The sequence below is a fragment of the Crotalus tigris genome, unplaced genomic scaffold, assembly GCF_016545835.1.
Source record: "Crotalus tigris isolate CLP2741 ecotype Arizona unplaced genomic scaffold, ASM1654583v1 scf7180000018163.1057043, whole genome shotgun sequence".
Lineage (NCBI taxonomy): Eukaryota > Metazoa > Chordata > Lepidosauria > Squamata > Viperidae > Crotalus > Crotalus tigris.
The window spans coordinates 99,102-126,395 of NW_024096856.1; the positions used below are offsets into that span (position 1 = coordinate 99,102).

At 41.8% G+C, this 27,294-nt stretch overlaps 1 protein-coding gene across 2 annotated transcripts in view; it reads left to right on the forward strand.

Moving 5' to 3' along the window:
• Positions 1–27,294, forward strand: part of LOC120310304 (zinc finger MYND domain-containing protein 11-like) — a 103,314-nt gene that overhangs the window by 56,092 nt on the left and 19,928 nt on the right. For both annotated transcript variants that reach the window (XM_039348583.1, XM_039348586.1), the window contains exons 5-7: positions 24,176–24,250; positions 25,926–26,018; positions 26,535–26,622. In XM_039348583.1, coding sequence (XP_039204517.1) covers positions 24,176–24,250; positions 25,926–26,018; positions 26,535–26,622 — 256 coding nt within the window. The remainder of the gene's footprint in view (positions 1–24,175; positions 24,251–25,925; positions 26,019–26,534; positions 26,623–27,294) is intronic.

The following is a 27,294-nucleotide window of genomic DNA, read 5'->3' on the forward strand; positions in this document are numbered from 1 at the left end:
CCCCCCTCAGTACTTGGATAGTTTTTGCAGTGGTGGTGGAAGAGACAGGTACAACCTCAAGCCATTTTGAATAGCTATCAACCAGGACCAAGAAGAATTGACCCTGAAAGGGCCCAGCATAATCGATGTGCACCCTAGACCATGGAGACTGTGTTTCTTCCCATCTATGCACAGGAGCCTGAGGCATTTCTGGGCGTGACCGCTGACAAAGGTGGCAAGCGTGCACCTTAGCCTCAATTTCCTTGTCTAACCCAGGCCACTACAAATGGCTGCGCACAAGCGCCTTCATTCGTACAATGCCAGGATGACCCTCGTGAAGGGAACCTAAGACTCTAGACCTCATTGAGGTAGGAATGACAACTCTGCTGCCCCCAGCAGACAACCCTGAAAAGTGGATAACTCGTTCCTTTTCAGCCAGAAACTCTGAAACTCAGTGCCTGGACAACTCTCTGGCCATCCAGACAAAACCCAGGATAAGACACAAGAGAGTGTGAGATCTGTGGCTGATTCAGCAGCCACATCCCTGGCGTTTAGAGGTGATTCAGGCAGTGCCTGAATTGAAAGGATGTTGATTGCCGGGGCAGGATCAGCCTCTACTACTTGTAAGGGTAATCTACTGAGGCCATCAGCTTGGCCCATTTCTTTGCCAAGTTTGTGAATTAAAGAAAAGTCATAGGCTGACAGGAATATTGACCATCTGAGCATCCTGGGGGAGATGATGTGGGGGGGTCTGTTTGTTAGTGGTAAACAACCTCAACAAAGGCTTATGGTCAGTGTGGACCGTGAAATGTCTGCCATATAAAAAATCATGGAATTTTTTAATTCCAGCAACAACAGCTAAGGCCTCCCTATCTATCTGGGCGTAGTTTCTTTCAGCAGCAGACAAGGTTCTGGAGTAATATGCAACAGGAACCTGAGTTCCATCTGGTCTGAGGTGGCTGAGTACTGCTCCTACTCCATAAGGAGAAGCATCACAAGCGATGCACACAGGAAGAGTTTCATTAAAATGTGCAAGCACATTGTTGTATGTTAGCAAGGCCTTAAACTCATTGAAGCTTGCTTCATGTGCTTGTGACCATTGCCACACTGCCTGTTTGTCCAGAAGCCTATGAAGTGGTTCAGCTACATTAGCCTTATTAGGAATGAATGAATTATAAAAATTCAAGAGGCCCAGAAAAACTTGTAGTTCAGCTTTGGACTTAGGCCTAGGAGCTTGCATGATAGCTTTTAGCTTGGACTCAGCAGGATGAATCCCATTGGCATCAATTTTGAATCCTAGAAAATCTGTAGAAGGCACCCCAATTTTACATTTGTCCTTTTTAAGCTTGAGGCCTGTTTTCCAGAACCGCAGCAGGACAGCCCTCAATCTCTCAGCTAAATTTTGGGTGGAGTCTCCTGCAATTAAGACATCATCAAAATAGGGGCAAACCCCTGGTATACCCCTCAAGTATTTTCCATTACACTTTGGAAAATTCCAGGAGCCACGTTTACTCCAAATTGTAGTCTCTTGACTTTGAATGCTCCCCTATGAGTTACAATGGTTTGTGCTACAGCAGCAGCTTCATCAACAGGTAACTGTTGATAAGCCTGTGCTAAGTCAAGCTTTGCAAAAACACGCCCCCCCTTGAGGGAGGCCAGAACATGGCTGACTACAGGTACAGGATAGGTATGTTGTTGCAATGCCTTATTTAGAGTGCATTTGTAATCTGCACAGATGCGGATGTCCCCATTAGCCTTAAGAGGCGTGACTATGGGAGTTTCCCAAGGACTGGAGTCAACAGGTTCTAAGACTCCTTGCTGAATCAATTTGTCCAATTCAGCATCAATTTTCCCTTTTAAAGCAAAAGGTACCCTTCTTGCTTTTACTCTGATAGGAGTGACAGTGGGGTCCAATTTCAAGGACACTGGGGGCCCTTTGTATGTGCCCAGCTGTGGGCTGAAAACATCTGCAAATTCTTTGCAGACTTCCTGTAGATCTACTGTTTGCAAGTTATTGAGCCCTGTAACTTGTATTCCCAAGGCCTCAAACCAATCGAGTCCTATGAGACTCGTGCGCTCACCCCCCACTATCAATACATCTAATGGATCTTCAAAATCCTTATACTGTACGTTAAGGGTGGCCTCCCCCTTAACACACACTTTGGAGTTTTGAAAGTCTGTTAGCACTATATTAGATGGCCTAAGCTTGGCCTGAAAACCACTACCAGAACAAATCTTTCTGAATGTGTGAATGGAAATGATTGAAAGTGAAGACCCAGTGTCTAGTTCCATGACCAATGGAACCCCTTGCAACTTCACCTTAAGTGACAGTTTCTTTTTGAGTGGCTTGTGTGTACCTGTCCTATAAATGCTTCTTCATGAAGCACAGAAACCCACTCTGTTTTGGCTGGGGACCCTGGTACCTTTCAGGCGCAATTCTTCTCGGGGTTGTACCTTCTGACGGCCCAGACACACAGCTGCTATGTGGCCTTGCTTCCCACATGCTCTACAGATTGCAGAACGGAACTTGCAGTTGGTCCTCTTGTGGCAACCTCCACACCCGAAGCACTTGGGTACAGCTGAAGACTTTTCTTTGCCTTCCTTCTGCTTCTCTTCTTTGGTTGGGTAGAAATGATCTACTTCTTCATCAGGCTCCTCTTCCGAGCTTCCTTGGAATCCCTCATGGTGCACGAAAACAGCTTCTGGAGTACTTCTGATAGGCCTCATATTCTTGATTGCCCCACTTGCTGCCTCTTCTGCAGTAACCTCTCTCAAGGCATCTTGGAACAATATGTCCTCTTTAGCAAAAAGTCTTTGCTGCACATCTCTGTTTCTCAGCCCACATACAAATCTGTCTCTCAGCCTTTCCTCTAAGTCTTTAAACTCACAATGCTTAGCTGCTCTTCTTAATGCAGCAATGTACTCTTTAGCTGATTTACCAGCCCGTTGATCCCTCTGTTCAAAAGTATGTCTCCATGCAATAACAGACAACTTGGGCTGAAAATGCTCTTTTAATAATTTCTTTAAATCTGTGTAGGTAACAGATTCAAGAGGTGCAGGGGCTACTAAATTTTCAGCAATTTCAAATGCATCTTGACCACAAACACACAGCAGGGTCGCGGCCTTTAAGCCATCTTTTCTCACTTGATTTACTCTGAAATAATTTTCTGCTCGGGCCACATAAGATTCCCATCTTTCTGGATGTGTAACATCAAACTCAGAAAGTTTCCCTATCTTTGCCATCTTCAGTAAAGCAGGAAGGGTCTATCAGCCAGCTTACCTCCAACGAAGCTGTATTGGCAGGCATTTGCTGAATTTAACGCCGTTTCCTCGCTGTCTCAGGACTCCAGGGTAAGCTTACAATTCTTTGTGTAATTGTAAGGCAATCCCATCCTCGTCGCCAGTGTTGAGTCCTCGGTTAATGGCAATGACGGCGCAAGACATTCTGTGGTTTCAGGAACTCTTTATTGATCTTCAGTAGCCCCGTTACAACTCTGAGCAGAACAAACCTCTCAGCCTCTCTTAAAGACGATCCCCGGGCCAAAAAGCAACATTTAGGCACGCTGCGCGCCTCGCGCATGAGCGCTGGTGCCAGCCAGTCTGGTCCCGGGCAGCTTGCAACTGCCCGGGACCATTGCAACGTCCCAAGCCTGCCTTTGCAGGCTCAGGATACAACACTTGCCTTAAGGCAGTCCTTAAATGTTTTGTTGGGAAAATCCTCTTGTCCATAACTTTGAGTTTCAGAATTCTCCACGTGAATCTTTTAACAGGCCTTGGCCTTAACAAGAAAATAGTACAGGAGCTTAATTCCCATTCATTTCATTAGCAGGACTACTTTGACCTTCCCCTCACACCCAATAAGCGCTCAAGATGTATTGTCTTGGTGGACATAGGCCTCCCCTCTTCCAAGTTCATCCCTTTCTAACATCCATAGAACTTGAAACCAGAGTGATGCCTTAACCTTTGGCTCTTTCACTTGCCTGGATGTTAAATTCTTTCTGCATTTGCCCAACCATATCCAGATGTGTGCAATATTTTTCTTGATTCTTCTCTATTACCAACAACTGGATTATTATTTAGAAAATGTAAGCTTTATGTGCCTAATTTCTGTCAGGACTCCAGAACGTTTGATTACAATTTAAGAAAAATACAGTACACATATAAACAAACTAATTTAGTTATAAACTTGATTAATTAATTTATTTCCTAATGAATTTTTTGCCACCCTTTAAATCAACAGTTTTCCCAGGGTGACTTACAGAACATTTAAATAATGTAATCTAGGTTTTTCTTTATTTCTCTTTCACGTTATATTTTAAGCTAGAGATGTTTGTGAATGTTGTGGGATGAAATTCATGAAAAGCAATTTTATTCAAATGTTGCACATTAAACGGTCACATTTTGCTAGAGTTTCTGTGAAATCAGGTGCTTTTCATTCAAAATCACCTTTTTTTGTACCCCCATTTAAAAAAACATTGCCTTAAAAATCAAATAATGTCTGGATTTCTTTTTTTCCAGAGTGATACAATTTGCATAGGGATACCAAAGGAAAGAGAGATGACACTTTTGATAGACCTTTTTCTCCTCTACTTTTCCTATTTAACTTTCTCACTTAGGCATAATATATACTGCACTGAAGAATGTGTTGAAAAACATTTGTGAATGAAAGGTCGCTGTAAATTAACAGGTAGAAAGCATCATCTTCCTTATAACAAAGATGATTGATAAAAATAATGGAGGGGTAAAAGTCACATGATAGAAATAAGAATAAATGGTGAATCCTTAGGGGGAGAGAGATGTTGCTCCTGCTATACCTTTTCTGAGCAATAAGAACCTTCTTAATTAACTTTGGTTCTCCTTTCTTTTTTTAAGCCAAACATTTTTCCTTCCTCACCATGAGCTTCATTGTTTTCTTGCAGATGTTTCATTACCAAACAAGGTAACATCATCACCGCTAGCAAACATCCAAGCTCAGAGAGCAACAAGGGCCTCACAGTTCAATCTTGAGCTACAAATATTCTCTTCTATTGGTTTTTCCTTCCTCCCTTGACTTCCTTACAAGTAGGCCTTGCTCTCAACTAAGCTATCACTCATAAAAGAGCCTCCATTTTGCTCAGAAACTACCATCTATACACAGCTGCCAGACTTAACTGGACTTCTGTCTCCTTATCCAGCTTTCTACATGCTTCCTCCATGCTCTGAGTATCATGAACATCCTACACTTGTTTCTTTTATTTAAGCAAATGGGCAGCAAACAACTTCTTAGTTATCTTGATTTTGGTCCTATGTTGGTTGGGTAAGATAAGTTTTCAAAATCAGACTTATTTTTCCTTCTGATTGTGCATCTATTGCTGCCAAAATTAAACAACTTTTGGGCCGGGGAGTGGGATGTGATTGAATAACAGTTTGTGATTCAATCTTTGGAATTTATGTAACAAAACTAGAAAGGATTCTTCATGTCCCAGTTGATTTTCAATATATCTATAGGCAATTTTGGCAAATCTACTCCTCCAGATTTGATTGACATCAAATTACAAATTCAAACTTTTCAAACAGTGTGTATGAGAGATCCAGACTCATGACAGTGGCCAAAAACTCCATGCAGGCCATTGTGTTAGTCCATTGTATCCTAACATTGGCCATTCCCAGGCCCAGAATTCCACTTTCATTCACATGGCTAATGAATGAAAGGTCTGGAGTCCATGAACCTGAAGTCCATGAACCTAGAAATCACCAAGGTTGGGAAACACTGTGTTAGTCACTAACTGCCCTGATTTATATTGACCAGGTGCATCTACTAATCCTGGTGTACCTTTCTGCCTATGCCCAACAGTGCATATGATACATATAATCTATAATGCTTTAGTTACAGGTGGCAAATACCAGTCACTATTCAGCAAAGGAACAGCTAGTGCAGTCAGATCACCATCTTTTTTGGGGGGGGGGGTCTCAAATTGGTTTCTGGAACTCTCCTGCTCAGTCGACAGTACTTAAATCTCAATGCAAGACTCACTATCATTGATTCACAAATGTATTTATTTTGGAAACAAGTCTGGTTTTAGAAAGGACTTTCTAACGTTCTTGCTCCCCTTCATAGGAGGCTGGAGCAGATCACCGAAGCTAAAAATCCAAAGGCACTTTCTGCATTTTCCTGTTGTCATTCTATACAAACATTTCCTTCCTGAGATGCTTTTGCTATGAGAATTGAATAGAAGATTAATGAAGTAGAGGTCATTCTTCAGCCATTAAACAGGAAAATCCCTTGGGCATTGTGAATTAAGTTGTAAATAATGTCAAGTATCTGCACTTTCTTGTTCACTTGTGTACATTTATTCAGAGACTTTATTATAAGAAATGGAATTTAGCTTCAATAGACATGATGTTAACCAAAATTGCTGAATCCATACAAAGCACCTTTGTGGTTTTAACACTTCCCTACACTTCAAGTACAACAAGCTGTTCTGGAAAGTAGGAGGAAATTGCATAGGTCGTTAAGCAAGGACCTCATGTGTTCCTGACTTCCAGAAACATTTGGGAAGACTTCAGTGGACTTTACTTGTCGGAAGCTAGCAAGGAAGGTCACAAATCACAATCACTTGACTGTGGCACAAGGCAGTGATCAGAAATCCATGTAGGTTGCCAAGCCACTGAATTGTGATTACATGACCACAGGGATGGTGTGCTGGCCAAACTTATGGCTGTTTCTTACTACCACTTGTTCAGTGGCATAGGTGTTGCAAATTTGACTTAAGTCTGGCAATAGTGCAGATTTAATAGCTGGAAGCATTGAAGACAATCATTGAACCTTTTACTATGGTCTTTAAGCCACAAAATGCAGTATTTGTCAAATATGTAAAGCAGATAGATAGAAACAGATAAATATATAGATATGAGCAGCAACAATAACAATAATAATCCAAATATCAGTGTTAATCACCAAGATTGGCACTAATCTTCAGTCATTAAAACAAATAAAGGCACAGAATTGGGCAACCTGTGTAGATACATCGGAGTCCTGGTGGGATAGAAGAAGGAAAGAAGGAATAATAGAAGAAGGAACAGAAGGAATAATAAGCATTACACCCTCTGCCAGGTTTTTTTTTAAAAAATTCATATAAATGTCATCTGATATTCCCTGCAAAAAGAGCAACTGGAAAGCATTTGGCCCAGGGATTCCATGGAACTGTGCCCATATGGGCACATGCTCTTCTGTAAAGGGATGGTTTTGTAACACTCCTGAAACACTGAAATGTACTTTGAAACTGACTAGCCTGCCCTATGAAAATGGTTTTCTTCAATTAAATGAAGAGTACTGTTTTCTAATGCAAAAACTGAAACCATTGGGGGGGAGGGAGGGAGGGGGAGATGAGAAAGCTTATTTTGCTTATTTCATTTTAAAACGTGCATGTAAGATAGGTGTACCATATTTATTATGCACTTTCTCATAAATCCTTCTCAAGTATAAGACCAGATCCATAGTGTTGAGTCCTTGGATCAACGGCGAATGAAGAGAAGGCATTCTGCTCATTACAACAGCCTTTATTCAACAGTTCACACTCTCCGATACAGCTCTGAGGCTCGCAGGCCTCTCTGACTCCTTTTAACAACGTCCCCGGGCAGAATGGTAACAATTAAGTGAGCTCCGAGCCTCGCGCATGCGTGCGAAGCCGGTGCCAGCCAGTCTGGTCCAGGGCAGCTTGCAACTGCCTGGGACCATTGCAACATCCCGAGCCTGTCTTTGCAGGCTCAGGACACAACACCCCTTCCCCCCCGGATGAGATTTATTAACTATATAGATAGTTATACGTGACCTCAACACGAGTGTGGTGTGCCAGCCCCAAACCTGCACATCTATTGCAGCTGTGCAATACCCATACCACAAATGGTACTGGGCTGTAATTCTGGGATTAATACCCAATGCCCATACTTCCATTTTCCACAACAGCAGGCACCCTCTCACTTTTTCTGCTTTGCCAACAGGGTTACAAAGTCCTCAAGATACTTAGGAGATTTTTTTACTCTCTGTGACCTCCTTAGATTCTGAGAATCCCCTACTTCCTCTTGTACAGAGGAGGATGTGGTGCTGCCCCCTCTTTCAAACCCTGGTGGTCCCCGTGAACTGTGCCCCGTTGCCTGGTCTGCTTGCTTGCCCACCGGGCTTGTCAGACCAGGACTTTGCTCCCCCATGAACCTGGTTGACCTGCCTAACTGTAGGCTCTCGGGCCCCTCTGTAAGCCTGCCACTGTTTGGCATTTCTGTAGAGCCTTCCAATCCCACAATGGACCTATCAAGGGAACGCATCCCTTCACTCCCAAGCCCCGTAATGGGATCGTCTGGGGTTTCTGCAGTGCCCCAAAACTCAGTTACCCCCCAATCTATGCTGGAGGTGCCAGAATTGGGATTTGCCTCTCCGACCACTTCCCTGTGTGAAGGCTTCCTTCTGGAAACAGTAGCAGTACTGGGCCAACTTGACTGTTTATGTGCCAGCTCTCTTGCAATGTTTGGGTTATTAGGATGCTCCCGGTTATTTTCCCTGACTGGAGTGCTGGATGGTATTTGTGAATGAAGAGTATGCCCTCTGGGTGACTCCCTGGCTGGAGTAGGCACTGGTGCCTGTGTGATTTCTTGTTCCCTTAAATTCCTGTTTGGAACACTTGCGGAACCTTGGAACAGGCCGTCTGTGGCCTCTCCGTTTGGCCCCGGCTGCTGCCAACACCCTTCCCTTTGCCCATAGTGGTCCCCCTCCCCCCCTGGAGAAAGCCCAGGAGTTCCAGAGGGTAAGTCCAGTCTCGTACACAGCTGATCAATATGCTGCCGAAGGACACGACCGTCGTCCAAGGAGACCTCGTATGACAAAGGGCCAGTAACCTTGCATACTACGGCAGGAACCCACAAGTGACCAGGCCCGTAGTTCCGGGTCCATATGGGGGCACCCATTTGCAGATATCACGGTGCCCTGGGTTGGGTGACCTTAGGAGGCAGTCTATCCGGGTGCAACCTGTCAAGTTTGGTGATCAGTTTGCGCCCCCAATGGAGTTCAGCTGGGCTCTTCCCAGTGGAAGTTGAAGGTGTGGTGCGGTAAGCAAGAAGAAAGTCTGCCAACCTGTGGTGCCAGTCCCCGTAGGTCAGTTTCTTTAAAGCATCCTTGGTGATGCGGACCATCTGTTCAGCCATACCATTGGTGGAAGGGTGGAATGGTGCAGAGGTGGCATGACGAATCATGTTGGCCTGTAAGAAAGCTTGAAACTCGAAAGAAGTGAATTGAGGACCATTGTCAGACACCAGGACATCAGGGAGCCCATGTGCAGCAAAAATCCCCCTCAGTACTTGAATGGTCTTGGCAGCAGTGGTTGAAGAGACAGGTACAACCTCAAGCCACTTTGAATAGCTGTCAACAAGGACCAAGAAGAATTGACCCTGAAAGAGCCCAGCGTAATCAATGTGCACCCTAGACCAAGGTGGCTGTGTTTCCTCCCATCTATGTACAGGAGCCTGAGGCATTTCCGGGCATGAGCGCTGACACAAGTGGCATCCGTGCACCTGAGCCTCTATATCCCTGTCTAACCCTGGCCACCACAAATGGCTGCACGCAAGCGCCTTCATTCTGACAATGCCAGGATGGCCCTCATGAAGGGAAGCCAAGACCCTAGGCCTCATTGAGGCAGGAATAACAACTCTGCTGCCCCACAGCAGACAACCCTGAAAAGTGGATAACTCATGTTTCTTAAGCCAGAAACTCTGAAACTCAGCACCTGGACAACTCTCTGGCCATCCAGACAAAACCCAGGACAATACACGAGTGAGTGTGAGGTCCGTGGCTGATTCAGCAGCCACATCCCTGGCATTTAAAGGCGACTCAGGTAACACCTGAATGGAAAGAATGTTGATGGCAGGGGCAGGGTCAGCCTCTACCATTTGTAAAGGTAATCTGCTAAGGCCATCAGCATGGCCCATTTCCTTGCCAGGTTTGTGAACCAAAGAAAAGGCATAGGCTGACAGAAAGATGGACCATCTCAGCATTCTGGGGGAGATGATATGGGAGGGGTTGTTTGTTTGTAGTAAACAACCCCAACAGAGGCTTATGGTCAGTGTAGACCGTGAAGTGTCTGCCATATAGGAAATCATGGAATTTTTTAATTCCAGCAACAATGGCCAAGACTTCTCTATCTATCTGAGCATAGTTTCGCTCAGCAGAAGACAAGGTTCTGGAGTAATATGCAACAGGAACCTGAGTTCCATCAGGTCTTAGATGGCTAAGTACTGCTCCCACCCCATAAGGGGAAGCATCACAAGCGATGCACACAGGAAGAGTTTCATTAAAATGTGCAAGCACATCATTTGATGTAAGTAAGGCCTTAACCTCATTGAAGCTTGCTTCGTGTGCTTGTGACCACTGCCACACTGCCTGTTTGTGTAAGAGCCGATGAAGTGGTTCAGCTACATTAGCTTTGTTAGGTATGAATGCATTGTAAAAGTTCAAGAGGCCCAGAAAAGCTTGTAATTCAGCTTTAGACTTAGGCCTAGGAGCCTGCAGGATAGCCTTTAATTTAGACTCAGCAGGGTGAATGCCCTTGGCATCTATTCTGAATCCCAGGAAATCTGTAGAAGACACTCCAATTTTGCATTTGTCTTTTTTAAGCTTGAGGCCTGTTTTCCTGAAACGCAGCAGAACAGCCCTCAATCTCTCAGCTAAATTTTGAGTGGATTCTCCTGCTATTAGGACATCATCAAAATAGGGGCAAACCCCTGGTATACCCCTCAGGGTGTTTTCCATTACGCTTTGGAAAATTCCAGGAGCCACATTTACTCCAAATTGTAGTCTTTTGACTTTGAATGCCCCCCTATGAGTTACAATAGTTTGTGCTTCAGCAGCAGCTTCATCAACAGGTAACTGTTGATAAGCCTGTGCTAAATCCAGCTTTGCAAAAAACACGCCCCCCCTTTGAGGGAGGCCAAAATGTGGCTGACTACAGGTACAGGATATGCATGCTGTTGCAACGCTTTGTTTAGAGTGCATTTGTAATCTGCACAGATGTGAATGTCCCCATTAGCCTTAAGAGGCGTAACAATCGGAGTTTCCCAAGGACTGGAGTCAACAGGTTCTAAGACACCTTGCTGAATGAATTTGTCCAATTCAGCATCAATTTTCCCTTTCAAAGCAAAGGGTAATCTCCTTGCTTTTACTCTGATAGGAGTGACAATGGGGTCCAGTTTCAAGGAAACTGGAGGGCCTTTGTATGTTCCCAGCTGAGGGCTGAAGACATCTGCAAATTCTTTGCAGACATCCTGTAGACCTAATGTTTGCAAACTGTGAAGCCCTGTAACTTGTATTCCCAAGGCCTCAAACCAATCGAGTCCAATGAGACTCGTGCGTTCACCCCCAACTACCAATACATCTAATGGACCTTCAAAATCCTTGTGTTGTACATTAAGGGTCGCCTCTCCCTTAACACACACTTTGGAATTTTGGAAGTCTGTCAAGACTATATTGGATGGCCTAAACTTGGCCTGGGACCCACTGCTAGAGCAAATCTTTCTGAAAGTGTGAATAGAAATGATTGAAAGGGCAGATCCAGTGTCCAGTTACATAACCAATGGAACTCACTGAAACTTCACCTTAAGTGACAGTTTCTTTTTAAGTGGCCTGTGTGTGCCTGTCCTATAAATGCTTCTATGTGATGCACAGAAACCCACCCTGTTTTGGCTGGGGACCCTGGTACCTTTCAGGAGCAATTCTTCTCGTGGTTGTATCTTCTGATGGCCCAGACACACAGCCTTGCTTTCCACATGCTCTACAGATTGCAGAACGGAACCTGCAGTCGGTCCTCCTGTGGCGACCTCCACACCCGAAGCACTTGGGCACAGCTGAAGACTTTTCTTTGCCTTCCTTTTCCTTCCTTTCTCTGGCTGGGTAGAGATGATCCACCTCATCTTCAGGATCTTCTTCTGAGTTCTCCTGGACTCCCTCATGGAGCACGGAGACGGCTTATGGGTTGTTCCTGATAGGCCTCATATTCTTTTTTATTTATTATTATTATAAATTTTTACAATTTTACAATAAAAACCTCTTCCCCGATCCCTCCCAACCCACCCCAAAACCCTCCCCCATTCTTCCCAGAGCTGAATACAGGGTTAACTATAACTTATAAGAAAAAACTTTTAAACCCAAATAAACCTCAAGCAAATATAATCACATTCAGTAAACAAATTATTAAATACTTTAACTCCATTATATATAAAAAAACAGAAAGAGAAAAAGAAGAAAAGAAAAATTAATAATAATAATAATAAAAAACAAAGAAAACTATTCTACACTTCTAAATAATATCTTAAACTTTAAATATAAATAATTCAAAAGCTAAATGATATTTTCTTACATCATACTTATATTGTATAAAATTTATCTATCTTTTCCACACCAAGAGATACTTCTCTTGCGATTGATCTTTCAAATAAGTCGAAATTTTTGCCATTTCAGCTAAATAAGAAACTTTAAAAAACCATTCCTGCAAAGTAGGCAAAGATTCCTTCTTCCAATATTGCCCTATTAACAATCTTGCCGCTGTAATTAAATTTAACATTAAAATAATCTCTTTGTCATTACAATCAGAAACAATACCCAACAAAAACAGTTGTGGGGTAAATTTTATCCTTCTTTTGAAAATTCTTTGAATATTCCACCATATCTTAATCCAAAAGGCTTTTATACTTTTACATGACCACCAGATATGATAATACGTTGCATCCAAGCAACCACATCTCCAACATTTAGGCTGTAAATTTGAATACATACGAGACATTTTTTGTGGATCAAGGTGCCATCTATAAAACATTTTATAAAAATTTTCCCGTAAGTTTTGCGCTTGTGTAAATTTGACATTCCTCACCCAAATAATCTCCCATGTATCTAATAAAATCGGTTTATCAAAATTTTGAGCCCATTTAACCATACAATCTTTAACTAATTCTGTTTCTGAATCCAATTCCACTAATACACCATAAATTCTTTTTATGTGGGTTCGGCTTTGATCTCTAATTTGTTTTAGCAAATTCTCATCCTCTCTAAGCAAACCCACTTTATAATCTATCTTCCACCTTTCCAATAATTGTCTGTACTGAAACCATGAATAATTAATATTTTCTTGTGCTAATTCATCTATGGATTTTAATTGCCAATTTTTACCATCCCACTTAAGTAATTGTGTATAAGAAATACTATCCATCTTAACTCCTTTCCATATTCCTTCTATTGTTTGTCATGGAATAGCCCATAATGGAATTCTTGAATCAATTCTATAATATTTCTTCCAAACCCGAAGTAAAGAAGTTCTTAAAATATGATACTTAAAAACCCTATCAAATTTTTTATTAAAAATTAAGTAGGCATGCCATCCATATAATAAATCCCAGCCCTCCAAAAGGAGTATATCTACATTTGTTAAATTGACCCAATCACTAATTAATGTTAAAACCACAGCATCATAATACAATTTCAAATTCGGTACCTTGAGTTCACCTCTCTCTCGTATATCTTGTATAATTTTAAGTTTTACTCTTGGTTTTTTCCCTGCCCAGATAAATTTATTGATACCTTTCTGCCATTCATCTAAGTTTGCTTCTTTTTTTAAAATAGGTATCATTTGAAATAAAAAAAGAAATTTTGGCAAGACATTCATTTTAATCGCTGCTATTCTCCCCAATAGAGACAATTGCAGCTTTTTCCAATTCTCTAAATCCTTTTGTATTTTAAACCACAGCCTTTCATAATTAGTTTTATACAGTTTTGCATTGGAAGCAGATAAGATAACCCCCAAATATTTTACCTTATTAACAACCTCGAAACCTGTCAATCTAACTAAAATCTCCTTATCCAAATTGGTCATATTTTTTGACAATATTTTAGTCTTATTATTATTGATCTTGAAACCTGAAACTTGTCCAAACTGATTTATCAATTGTAACAACTCCATTACAGAATGAATTGGTTGGGACAAAGTAACAACCAAATCATCTGCAAAGGCCCTTAATTTATAATCATTTTTATTGATTTCTATTCCTTTTATATTAGGTGATTCACGAATTTTGATCAGCAAAATTTCCAATGTTAAAACAAACAACAAAGGCGACAATGGACAACCCTGTCTAGTCCCCTTTTCAATTGGAAATACCTCTGATAAACCTCCATTAACTATAAGTTGCGCCGTTTGTTTTTGATAAATGGCTCGAAGAGCCTGTAAAATTCTATCTCCAAAATTCATTTCCTCAACCAATCTTAACATAAATTGCCAATTTAACTGATCAAAAGCTTTTTCAGCATCTAAAAATATCAATCCTGCAGAAATCTGGTTGTTCTTATCCAAATATTCTATTAAATTAATAATTTGTCTAACATTATTTTTCATATATCTTCCAGTTATAAAACCAGTTTGATCCATATGTATCAATTGATTCAACACAGTCATAAGTCTATTAGCTAAAATTTTTGAAAAAATCTTATAATCTACATTCAAAAGAGTAAGAGTAAGATCTTGATCCTCTTTTGGAATCAAAGATATAAAAGCTCTACCCCAAGATGGGGGGGTCTCTAATCCCTGTAATATATTATTGAAAAGTTCCCTTAAAGGTTCTATCATCTCATATATCAAAGTCTTATAATAAATTGATGTCAATCCATCAGTACCCGGTGCTTTGCCTACTTTTAATTGTTTAATTGCTGTAACAATTTCCTCTATAGTAACCAATCCATTGATTTCTTGTTTCTGATCTTCTGTTAACTTAGGAAAATGAGCATCTTGTAAATATTTATCTATATCTAAAGCCTGTACTTTCCTACCCATATATAATTGTGTATAATAATCTAAAAAGGATTTCTTAATCAATTCCTTCTGATATACCAATTTACCATTATGATTTATTTTATCTATAATTCTCAACTTCTGTTTTTTTCGCAATTGATAAGCCAGCCATCTCCCTGGCTTGTTAGCGTTACAAAATGTATTATGTTTCATATAAAGTAAATTGGTTGCAGTCTGATCCGCCATTAACATATTAAATTGCAATTTAAGCAATTTTATAGATTCCTTAACCTTCTCATCTGTAGGATTCAAAATTAAAACTTTTCCTTTTAATTTAATCTCATCTTCCAACTCCTTACATTTTTGCACCTGTTTCTGCCTATAAGCCTTATTCATTTGTATCAAAACCCCACGCATATAAGCTTTACTTGCATCCCATACCATTGCCATTGAAGTTCCCTTATGCATATTTAAAACAAAATATTCCTTTAAATGCTCTTTAAGTTTCTGAACATTCATTTCTTGTCTAAATAAGTTTTCATTCAACCTCCAGGATCTCCTCTCCTCTTTTTCAGTAGCCAGTTCCATCCACACTGGGCTGTGATCTGTCAATGTCCTTGGAAATATCTTTACATTCTTTACCCTAAATTATAAATCCGTTGTAATAAAAAAAAGTCAATTCTTGAAAAAGATTGATGTCTATCCGAGAAAAAGGTGAAGTCTCTCTCTTCCATATTATGTTCTCGTCAATAATCTCGCAACTCCCAGTCCTCTTTCAAATCAAAAAAGGCCTTAGGTAATTTGGCCTGTTTAAAAGAAGTAGAAAATCCTTTTTTATCACTATATGTGTCTAAAACGCCATTCCAATCTCCCATTAATATAACAGATCTATAATCCAATAAAGTCAATTTTTGATGGGCCTCATATTCTTGATTGCTCCACCTGCTGCCTCTTCTGCAGTGACCTCTCTCAAGGCATCTTGGAATGAGATGTCCTCTTTTGCAAAGAGTCTTTGTTGCAAGTCTCTGATTCTAAGCCCACATACCAAACAGTCTCTCAGCCTTTCTTCTAAATCTTTAAAGTCACAAGGCTTAGCTGCTCTTCTTAATGCTGCAATGTATTCTTTAGCTGATTCACCAGCTCTTTGATCCCTTTGTTCAAAAGTGTGTCTCCACGCAATAGCAGACAACTTGGGCTGAAAATGTTTCTTCAATAACTTTTTTAAATCTGTGTAAGTGACAGATTCCAGAGGACGGGGGCTGCTAAGTTTTCTGCAATTTCAAGTGCATCTTGATCACAGACACACATCAAAGTAGCGGCCTTCAAGCTATCTTCTCTTACTTGATTTGCTCTAAAGTAATTTTCTACTCTGGCAACATAAGACTCCCATCTTTCTGGGTGATTAACCTCGAATTCAGACAGTCTTCCTATCTTCGCCATTCTTGCTTCTTACTCTAGGAAGGGGTCTATCAGCCAGCTTACCTCCAGCGACGATGTACTGGCAGGCCAGGTGCTGAATTTAATGCCATCTTCCTCTCTCCAGGACTCTTGAGGTGAGCTCACAAATCATCTTCTTTGATCTTGCAAGCCATCCCACCTTCGTCGCCAGTGTTGAGTCCTTGGCTCAACAGCGAATGAAGAGAAGGCATTCTGCTCATTACAACAGCCTTTATTCAACAGTTCACACTCTCCGACACAGCTCTGAGGCTCGCAGGCCTCTCTGACTCCTTTTAACAACGTCCCTGAGCAGAATTGGTAACAATTAGGCGCGCTCCGAGCCTCGTGCATGCGTGCAAAGCCGGCGCCAGCCAGTCTTGTCCAGGGCAGCTTGCAACTGCCCAGGACCATTGCAACGTCCTGAACCTGACTTTGCAGGCTCAGGACACAACACCCTTTCCCCCCCCGGATGAGACTTATTAACTATATAAGTAGTTTTATACACAACCTCAACACGAGTGTGGTGTGCCAACCACAAACCTGCACATCTATTGCAGCTGTGCAACACCCACACCACAAATGGTACTGGGCTATAATTCTGGGATTAATACCCAATGTCCATACTTCCATTTTCCACAACAGCAGGCACCCTCTCACTTTTTCTGCTTTGCCAACAGGGTTACAAAGTCCTCAAGATACTTGGGAGATCTTTTTACTCTCTGTGACCTCCTTAGATTCTGAGAATCCCCTACTTCCTCTTGCACAGAGGAGGATACCTCCCGCCAGCCATTTGGAAACCCGCCCTTATTGACAAACGAGTCCCTAACACAAAGAATGACACCAGACCCACACTCACTAAAGCCACACAGGAGGTCACCACCACACGTCCACGCAAAAAGCAAACCCAAACCCACACCGATGATGAGGCACGACCACAAACCAGAAGCCAGACCACAGCTGCATCATTAGCCACTTTAAACCCCTCCAATCCATACATGAAGCAAACTGACACCCACCATGAAGATGAGGCACGAACGCGAAGCCAAACAACAACAATGCAGCTCACCATCTCACATCCCCATGCAACTAAGACTAACCTGAGCACAACAAAGGCCCCACCCAAATAGAACACTCCCCCAACCAATCAGAGCACAGCCAACCCCCCATCCAATCACAGCACAGCCAACCCCCCATCCAATCACAGTACAGCCAAGCTCCTAACCAATCAGAACACACCCCCATCCAATCAGAACACAGCCAAGCTCTCATCCAATCAGTTCATACCCCCACTGGCAGTTAAAAGGAAGAAACAGCTACGATAACACATTGCTCCTGGAAGCACAAAGCTGAAAGCACCAGCCTGAAGATGACGAATGAGACTTCGTCGAAACGTCGCCAGGACACTTCCAATTTGACCCGGGAGAAAACCCAAATAACCAAAGACCTACATATATATATATATATATATATATATATATATATATATATATATATATATATATATATATATATATATATATGTGTGTGTGTGTGATATATATATATATATGTGTGTGTAAGATAGATAGATAGATAGATAGATAGATAGATAGATAGATAGATATAGATAGATAGATAGATAGATATAGATATATTCAATGATGCAATCTTCGATCTCCGGGAAGAGTATACTCCAGTTATTTATTGTTAAAACAACATTTAAAACAATAAAAACAGTTATATACAAGATTAAAACAACTTAGCTTTCGCTGGTCCTCTGCCAGCGTCCTCAGAGTGGGGCTTAGGGGGTGGGAAGTTCTTTTTATCCCCTTGCTGATCCAATTGCCTACTCATTGCCCTCGTGACAGGGCCACTCTTCCTGATTGCCTGTGACTGCCTTAACTGTTCCGCCCTCTCTTTTTTGCACTCTAACATTGTATTTTTCTGCTCCATCATCCTTGTGCTGTCTCCCCCTCCCTGCGCTGTTATCATTAACACACTCCTTAATCCCTCCTCTCTACCCAATGCAAGGTGCCTCCTCCGATTCGGCACTACACGAGTCCTGTTGGGCTGCTGGTCCGCCTGCCGTTTTTGCATTCCATTGCCAGTTCCTATCTCATCTCCCTCCTCCAACTCCCTAGCCTGCCGATTCATACACCCTTTGTTGTCCATTCCTGTCATCCTTCCCCCCCCTTCCTTCAACCCTCCCACCTGTTGATTGACATATTGCTCTTGCCTTTCATCAACCATTCCTATTGATGTTCTCTTCCTCAATGTCTTTTCCTTCCTGATCTGCTGCTCTACCTGCTGTTCCTGTTTACCCTCCTCCCCCACTGTCCATCTTCCCCTCTCCATTGTCCTCCCCATAATCTGCTGATTTGCCTGTTGTTCATCCATTTCTGTCCATCCTCTCTTTTCTAACATTCCTCCTCCTCTGACCTGCTGTCCTACATGCTGTTCCCACATGCCAACATCCATTCCTATTAAACCCTCCTTCTCAAGCTTTCCTCCCCCCCAATCTGCCATCCTGCCTGCTATTCTTATCTGCCCTTCTCCTTTCCTGTCAGTCCCACCCTCTCCTGTTTCCTCCCCCCCTCTCCAATCCACTGCTCTGTTTGCTGTTCCTTCCAGCATTCTTCCTCCCCTTACCTGCTGTCCTACGTACTGTTCCCATCTACCAACCTGCGTTCCTGTTGGACTCTCCTTCCCAAACTTCCCCCCGCCAAAACTGCTCTCCTGCCTATTATTCCTGCCTGCCCTTCTCCATTCCTATCAACCCCACCCTCTCCTGTTTCCTCCCCCCCTCTAATCTGCAGCTCTACCTGCTGTTCCTGGCTATTCTCCTCCATTCTTACTCCCTTCTCAAATGTCCCCTCTCCCCCCGTGAATATGCTTCCAATCTTACGTGCCTCATCTTTTCTGTTCTTTTCTCTCTCCCCTTCCCTTTTGATCAGTCCCCTGGGGTCGGGCATACCCCTCCCCCATATTCTGGGCCGTACGATCAATTCTGCTGTTCCCAAGAGTCTTCCCTGGTCCCCTTCTCCTTGCAGTCCCTCATCATATCCACCTCCTCTTCCTTTACTACCCTTACCTGTCTGTGACCCTAATATTCCCTCATCTGTCTCTACCTGTGACATGTCTATGGGATCCTCCCTATGTCTAGTCATGTAGTAAATACCCTCCCCCCAGTCCTGGTTTCGCCTCTGACAATCGGCATCCGTCTCTTGACATGCTCTTCCTGCACTCTTAGTGCCTGGTACACCGAGGGCAGTTCTATACATCAGTTGATGGAGTCTGTGTTGGAGAACCAGGCCTCCTTTAGTAAGCGTCCTCCTTTGGAGGCATCCTGGGCAATGTCTTCTGCCTCCTTGAAATCAAAAGAATGTCCGGTATTAATCATGTGCGTCCATATTTGAGAGTATTGCTCCTGCCTTCTGACAGCCAATTTATGTTCATGTATCCTAGTTTTTATTCGTTTGGCTGTCTCCCCCGTATAATTACATTGGCAGTCTTTGCAATGCACTCTATATACAACCGCTGATCTTTCTTCCTTCAGCAATGGCTCTTTAGGGCGCATGACTTTCATCCAGAATGTTTGATCAGGCTGGTGAGCAACTTTAATATTATAAGGTGCCAATATACGAGCTGTTGCTTCCGATACTCCCTGGACATACGGTATTGTTGTCCGGGCCATTGTCCCTGGATCATTCGGTGCCCTGCGGGGTTCTTGACGTTTGCTATACCTCCGAATGAAGCTAGTTGGGTAGCCATTCCACTTACACACTTGATAAAGATGCGCACGCTCCCTCTGCTTAGCCCTCCTGGTATTACAATGCGTGTCTATACGTGCAAATAATGTCCTTACGCATGAGATCTTATGGGCTGCTGGGTGATTGCTCATATAGTGCAACATCCTGTCGGTGTGAGTGGCTTTTCTATACACTGTCGTATGGAGGGCACCATTAATTTGACGTGTAACCAAAACGTCTAGGAAGGCCAAGCTGCCATTGGCCTCCTCCTCCGCCGTGAATTGTATATCCGGGAATATTGAGTTAAGTTTCTCCATAAAGGCAGTTTTTCTTGCCCGTTTGACAATGACGAAAGTATCGTCCACATACCTGGCCCAAAACTCCGGTTGGTAGTCGGCCATGGCCCTGCTTTCCAAACACTGTAGGACCGCCTCCGCAATGACCCCCGAAAAAGGAGATCCCATCGGCGTGCCCTTAATTTGTTCATATATTGTTCCTTGGAATATGAAGTACGTTTTCAAGCATAGCCGTAATAACCTGACAACATCTTCTATCCCAAGGGAACTTTGACCCCATAGTCCTTTCAGTTGTAGTAGATCTTTTATAGTCGTCATGGCCAATTCTTGCGGGATGGACGTGAATAGCGATGTTACGTCGAATGAGATCATAATCTCATTGTCCCGTATCCTCATCCTCTTTAACCTCTGTAGGAATTCTTGTGAGGATTTCACAGTGGTTGTGTTGTCCTCCACTAGATGTTGTAACCTTCGACTTAGCCATTTAGTCAGACCGAACATGGGTGTGCCCCTAAGTGCCACAATGGGTCTCAATGGTGTCCCTTCCTTATGTATTTTGGATAGGCCATAAAATCTCGCCATAGCCGAGTCCCTTGACCGTATAGCTCTCAGATCTTCTTCATTTATTCCTCCACGTTTCTTAAGTCCATCTATGATCTTATTGAGTTGATTTTTCATGGACGTTGTGGGGTCAGTCCTAATTACTTTATAGGCACTTTTGTCATCTAGTAAGGTCTGGGTCTTGCCATTATACTTGGCTCTGTCCATGACAACCGTGGCCCTTCCCTTATCTGCTGGCAGGACCATGATGGATTTGTCCTTGCGCAGCTCTTCCAGGGCCTTTCTCTCCCCTGCTGGTAGTACATGGTGTTGTTTGTGGCCTGTAAGCAATCCCATAACTCATTGTCTTATGGCATTCTTCTCTGTCTCACTAGTGGCCATACTTTGTATAGTTGGTTCTACGGCCACAATAAAGTCAACGGGCTGGGCATCCCCCAAATTGAGGCCCGCATCCCATTGTAATAATCTGGTTTCTTCATCTATGAGGTCTCTTGATGACAAATTGTGGACCAATCTGGAGTTCTGATTATGATTGTGCGTTTGTCTCAGGGTCTCCATCTTCCTGTGGAGCGTTTCGGTCTTATTCCGACACGCCCTATTCGTGGCCTTGTATATGTATGAGCTGAGGATCCTGTAGTGCTGCTGTGTCAGCGTGGATCGACAGAGCTCCTGGCATCTTCGTATCATAGGTGACCAGGTGTTAATACGTCTATGGTGGCCATTGATTAAAACCCGTATGGTTCGGCGCCGAAACTGCCGGACCACCATCTGTGCTTCCATAGAGTCTACAATCGGTCTTCTACGTAGAGATTTTGGTGGCAAGTCATTGCGAATGCAATCATGTAGGAAGGACAGTTTTCGGTAATTAACCGTCTCACGTTTAGCAAGGTTCTCCCACCTCCTAGCCTGGAGCATAACTGCTGTTCCATAAATGGCAGGCTAGGGAGTTGGAGGAGGAAGATGAGATAGGAACTGGCAATGGAATGCAAAAACGGCAGGCGGACCAGCAGCCCAACAGGACTCGTGTAGTGCCGAATCGGAGGAGGCACCTTGCATTGGGTAGAGAGGAGGGATTAAGGAGTGTGTTAATGATAACAGCTCAGGGAGGGGGAGACAGCACAAGGATGACGGAGCAGAAAAATACAATATTAGAGTGCAAAAAAGAGAGGGTGGAACAGTTAAGGCAGTCACAGGCAATCAGGAAGAGTGGCCCTTTCACAAGGGCAATGAGTAGGCAATTGGATCAGCAAGGGGATAAAAAGAACTTCCCACCCCCTAAGCCCCACTCTGGCAGAGGACCAGCGAAAGCTAAGTTGTTTTAATCTTGTATATAACTGTTTTTATTGTTTTAAATGTTGTTTTAACAATAAATAACTGGAGTATACTCTTCCCGGAGATCGAAGATTGCATCATTGAACAAATATGCCCGGGATTCGTATTTTTATAACCATTAAGGAGCACGAAGCTGAAAACACCAGCCTGAAGATGACGAATGGGACTTCGTCGAAACGTTGCCAAGACACTTCCAATTTTACACGGGAGAAAACCCGAACCAAAGACCTACATATAAACACCCGTGAAAACCTCAGAAAACACACACACACACACACACACACACACACACACATATACATACATACATACATACATACCGTAAATGCCGGCATATAAGACGACTTCCGCGAGCGCTGAAATCGGCGCCAAAGACGGGGGTCGTCTTATACGCCAAGTCGTCTTATACGCTGGAAATACTGGTAGTTTCCGGCGTATAAGACGACGTTCTAGGAATGCGGCCCGGCTTTAAAGACGGGGGTCGTCTTATACGCCGGGTCGCCTAATACGCCGGCATATACAGTACATACATACATAATTTTTTTTAGGTTGTTAACAAAGAATAAAGAGAGAACTGGTATAGCTATTTCGAGTTCCTTTAACTCTCTTCAGCCAGACTTACTCTTCTGAGATTCGAACCTGGGCTTATCTGCATGCTAGGCAGTTGTTATAACCTCTAAGCCACAGGTTCTCTCCCACTCTGAAGAGAGTTAAAGGAACTCGAAATAGCTATACCAGTTCTCTCTTTATTCTTTGTTAGCAACCTAAAAAAAAATGTAAAATGATGTCGCAGTTGGCGACTGCTGCTTGTGGATGGCTCTAGATTGAGCTGATACAGGCAAAAGAAAAGAAAAAGAAAGAAGATTTCTTTCTCCCATATTTGGGCTGACAGGGTGCACATTCAAGGTAAAAATCTCCTCCCCCTGTCTCTCTCCTGATAGCTAACAGAGTGGGAGAGAACCTGTGGCTTAGAGGTTATAACAACTGCCTAGCATGCAGATAAGCCCAGGCTCGAATCTCAGAAGAGTAAGTCTGGCTGAAGAGAGTTAAAGGAACTCGAAATAGCTATACCAGTTCTCTCTTTATTCTTTGTTAGCAACCTAAAAAAAATAAAAAAAAATGTAAAATGATGTCGCAGTTGGCGACTGCTGCTTATGGATGGCTCTAGATTGAACTGATACAGGCAAAAGAAAAGAAAAAGAAAGAAGATTTCTTTCTCCCATATTTGGGCTGACAGGGTGCACATTCAAGGTAAAAATACATACATACATACATACATACATACATACATACATACATATATACATATATATATATATATATATATATATATATATATATATATATATATAGATATATATATATTATATATATATATATATATATATAAAATTTTGAGCTCCTGGAGAAATAAGGAATGCAAAATTTGCTGTTCTTTAACAGGATCCATTCCTTTTCACTAAATGATCACGTCCCACTTAATGGCTGCTTTCCTGCTCATTCCTTTTGCAGATTACCCTCCTCGCCCCACCACCCTCACTGGACACAGAGATATACAATATTGTTCCAAAAAAATGCCAACCAGATGCCATACTTGTTGTCCAGATCCATGTTGAAGGGCAAAAGAATGTTGGAATGTTCAATTTGAGCTAATTTGGCTATGGAGTGTACAAGTGTGAATTAGAAAAAAATAGTGTTTGTTTCTCAATTGCAGATTAACATACCCATCCCATGCACTTTTGCATAGGTGGGAATCCTGTAGATGTGTCAATTTAGTGAACTTTCCACCTGGTAACATCTGGGCTTTGTTGATGCTTGAGGAAGAGCCAAGTCATCTCCACCAACATCACTCCAACCAGAATATTCTCTGAGCAGCAGTTTCATATCATTGTGCTTTGACTGTTCATCCTTCACTGGCTTCAAGAATAAGCTTCTCGCTTGGGCTTATGTGCTGTGTTTAACAACGTTGCACTGTAAAATGTGTCATGTTTCCCAGAAGTCAGAGTTCTAAAATAAATCTGTTGATTCCTTCCCCCTCCTCTCTCAGAGCATTAAGAAGAACATCAGTAAGCAAGAGATGAGCACCTATTTGCACTTCATTGTCTCCCGAATGAAAGAACAGGTGAGTGTTGTACTACACAGTGGTGTGTAGGATTCTAAGCAGATGGGTTCTTTTGTGTGTTTTCTTTTGCAACTTCAAATACTTACAGCTAGTCTTGATTGCTTGAGACCATTTGAAGTTATAACACACCTATCTTCAGGATGCTTATGATCTGGAGTGGAAGTTCTGATGGTCAGGTTCTCTCTGTAGTCTTATGACTGAACTTTGGGCACTGAACTTTATGGCCATTTGCAGTTTCTGTGGTCACACAACTGCATTTTACAACTGTTTTGCTGAAAACTGGCATTTCTAGTTTTTAGCAAAACCACATCATAGTGAACAATGGGTTTGCTTAATGACTTCCATAGCTGCTTTATGACTGCCATATTTACTTAAAGACTGCTGCAAATGTTGTAAATTGGGGCAGGTCACGTGACATCTCTTTTACAACCATTACAACTTATAACCATAATGGAGAGTCTCCATTATGGTTGTTTGTTGAGAGCTGCATGTGGTTGACTCTGTAAATGGAATAGGAATTATTTTCTATCTTCCTATTTCCCCCTTAAGTATCTTTGTTTCTCCTCCTGTCCCCATTCTTCACTTGAATAGATGAATTCACCCAGATAAAAGGGAGTGGAAAAAAATATAACATAAAAATTATGTGAATATGAGCTGAAACCTTCCAGTTTCACTCCTGTTTAAAATAATCTCTGAATAGATGCGCATAATTCTGTTCAGCAGATGTTCACATTTGAGACAAGCTTGAACAACTTTCAGCTAATCAGAAGAGAATTTTCTCGGTAATAGTTGGACACAGATTAGATGCCATGCCTGTCAAATGGTCACAACTTAAGTGGTCTCGTGCAAGGGGTTTGCACATAAACCTGCATCTTTGTGTCTTTTGTGTTTCAGCATCTCCCATCCTTTTAGTCCTGACAATTGTTCAGAGACATATTTGTTGGCAAAGCTGTTTCATGTGTTTGATTTCAAACCAGTGTTTCCATAGGGCTTTTATTGTGCATCCTCCACCATTCTTCCTTGGGTTTATCTTCCATTTTTTTTTTTATTATTTCAGTTTTTGTCCAGACACAAAATTTATGATGTTGGAATAAGTAGAGTATCTGCATAACTTCATGATTTTGAAATTTAGTGGTTTAAAGGAACATTTGAAAAGGACAACCAAACTCTTAATTCTTACCAATACAGTTCAATCTCAATTTGCCAAATTCTGTTTTGATACATTATTAATCTTCGATAGAATGTTTTATCCACTGTGACTAGCCCTATGCATTAATTAAAAAGTCAGTATTTTCAGCCATCAGAACTCTTGCTTGGAAATATTGGGGAGAAAAAAATAACCTTTCAAGAGTTGGATGCTGATTCAATACATCAATTTACACAATGATTGATTGTTTGAAAAATTAAAACACATTTTTGGGAGGAGATAGAGTTTTTCTAATATTAGTACACAGAAAAAACATTTAGGGTTTTTGTTTCTTGATTATTCCTTTTGAACTTTAAGAAAATTAAGTAGCCTACATGTCAGCCTTTTTGGAGTAGAACTTTTAAAAAACTTTTTATTTGTAAACTGGCATGTAATTCAAATTCTTACAAACTATTTTAAAGGCTATGCAACGCTTCTTTCTTCTCAGAACAACAGGTTTCTAAACCAGTATTTTCTGGCAATTTTTAGGCTATAGATCGAAACAAAAAAGGCAAAGACAACAAACATCCAATGTATCATCGACTAGTACACACAGCTATTGATGTTCCAACCATACAAGAGGTATGTTCCTATATAATTCTGAGCTACATGTTACAACAGAAGAATATTGGCAGTTTTCAGACTAATCTCATTTTTGGAGGCCCCTTATCCACACCTGGAAACCCCATTCCATTTAGTTCTATCTAGAACAGGGATCTTCAAACTTGGTTCTTTTATGGCTTGTGGACTTCAACTCCCCGAATTCTCAGCCAGTGTGCCTGGCTGAGAAATTTCGGGATTTGAAGTCCACAAGTCATAAAAGGACCAAGTTTGAAGACCCTGATTTATAAGCAGTTTGTATGAGTTACTTAGGTGAAGATCTAAATTGAAAAGGACTACTAGATCTTCTTTATGTAGAAAGGATGAAAGATGAGACCAGAAGCAAACTAAAGCTACTCATTGCACAATTTCACAACTTAAGTTCCCATAAATTATTTTGTAGAAAGTGTAATATAAACATACTTTTATATGTGTGCTTATTCTGATTACTGGACAATGCTAATGAATGTTCTTATAATTCTGTTTCAATTTATATAGAAAGTAAATGAAGGAAAATACAGAAGTTATGAGGAATTCAAAGCAGATGCTCAACTGCTTCTACACAACACCGTGATTTTTTATGGAGGTAGGTAGGCACTGGTTGGACTTAAAAAATAAGATCTTCAAGCAAATGGCATCTTGAGGGTAGAGCTGATTATAGAGATTAAAGAGCAAGTGAGAACTTTGCATTACGTTCAGTTTTACTTGTCCTTCAAAGGTAAATTAGACAAAGTCATGAAAATTAAGCCAACATGATGGATCTGTATTACTTCCATTATTAGAAAGCAGATACTTGAATGGAGAATGTCAAAGGGCTTTACAAAAGGAATCTCAAGGAAAGTATTATGAACAATTTATGAAATACACATAGTCCTTGCTTACTAACTGCATTGTTAATGACCTTTCAAAGTTATGATGGCGTACGATAACCAATCATTGCATTTATGACCATTGCAGTGCCCTGTGGTTATGTGATCATCTTGTGTGTGTTTTACAACTGGCATGCAGCAATCAGAGTTAATAGAAAAGGCAAAACTAAAATTGTAAGTTGCAGTCATGTGATGTTTCACTTAATAACTAAAGGGGAAGTGAGATCATAAATTCATTGTGGTCACATGTTTCATTTAGTAATTTGCATCTCTTAGCAATGTAGTTGCTGTCCCAGTTGTGGTTGCTAAGGAAGGACTATAGTAAGCCCTACTTTGGGGCAAGGTACACCCCTAAAAATCAAGCGGGGTGGGGGGTGAAGCTACCCCCC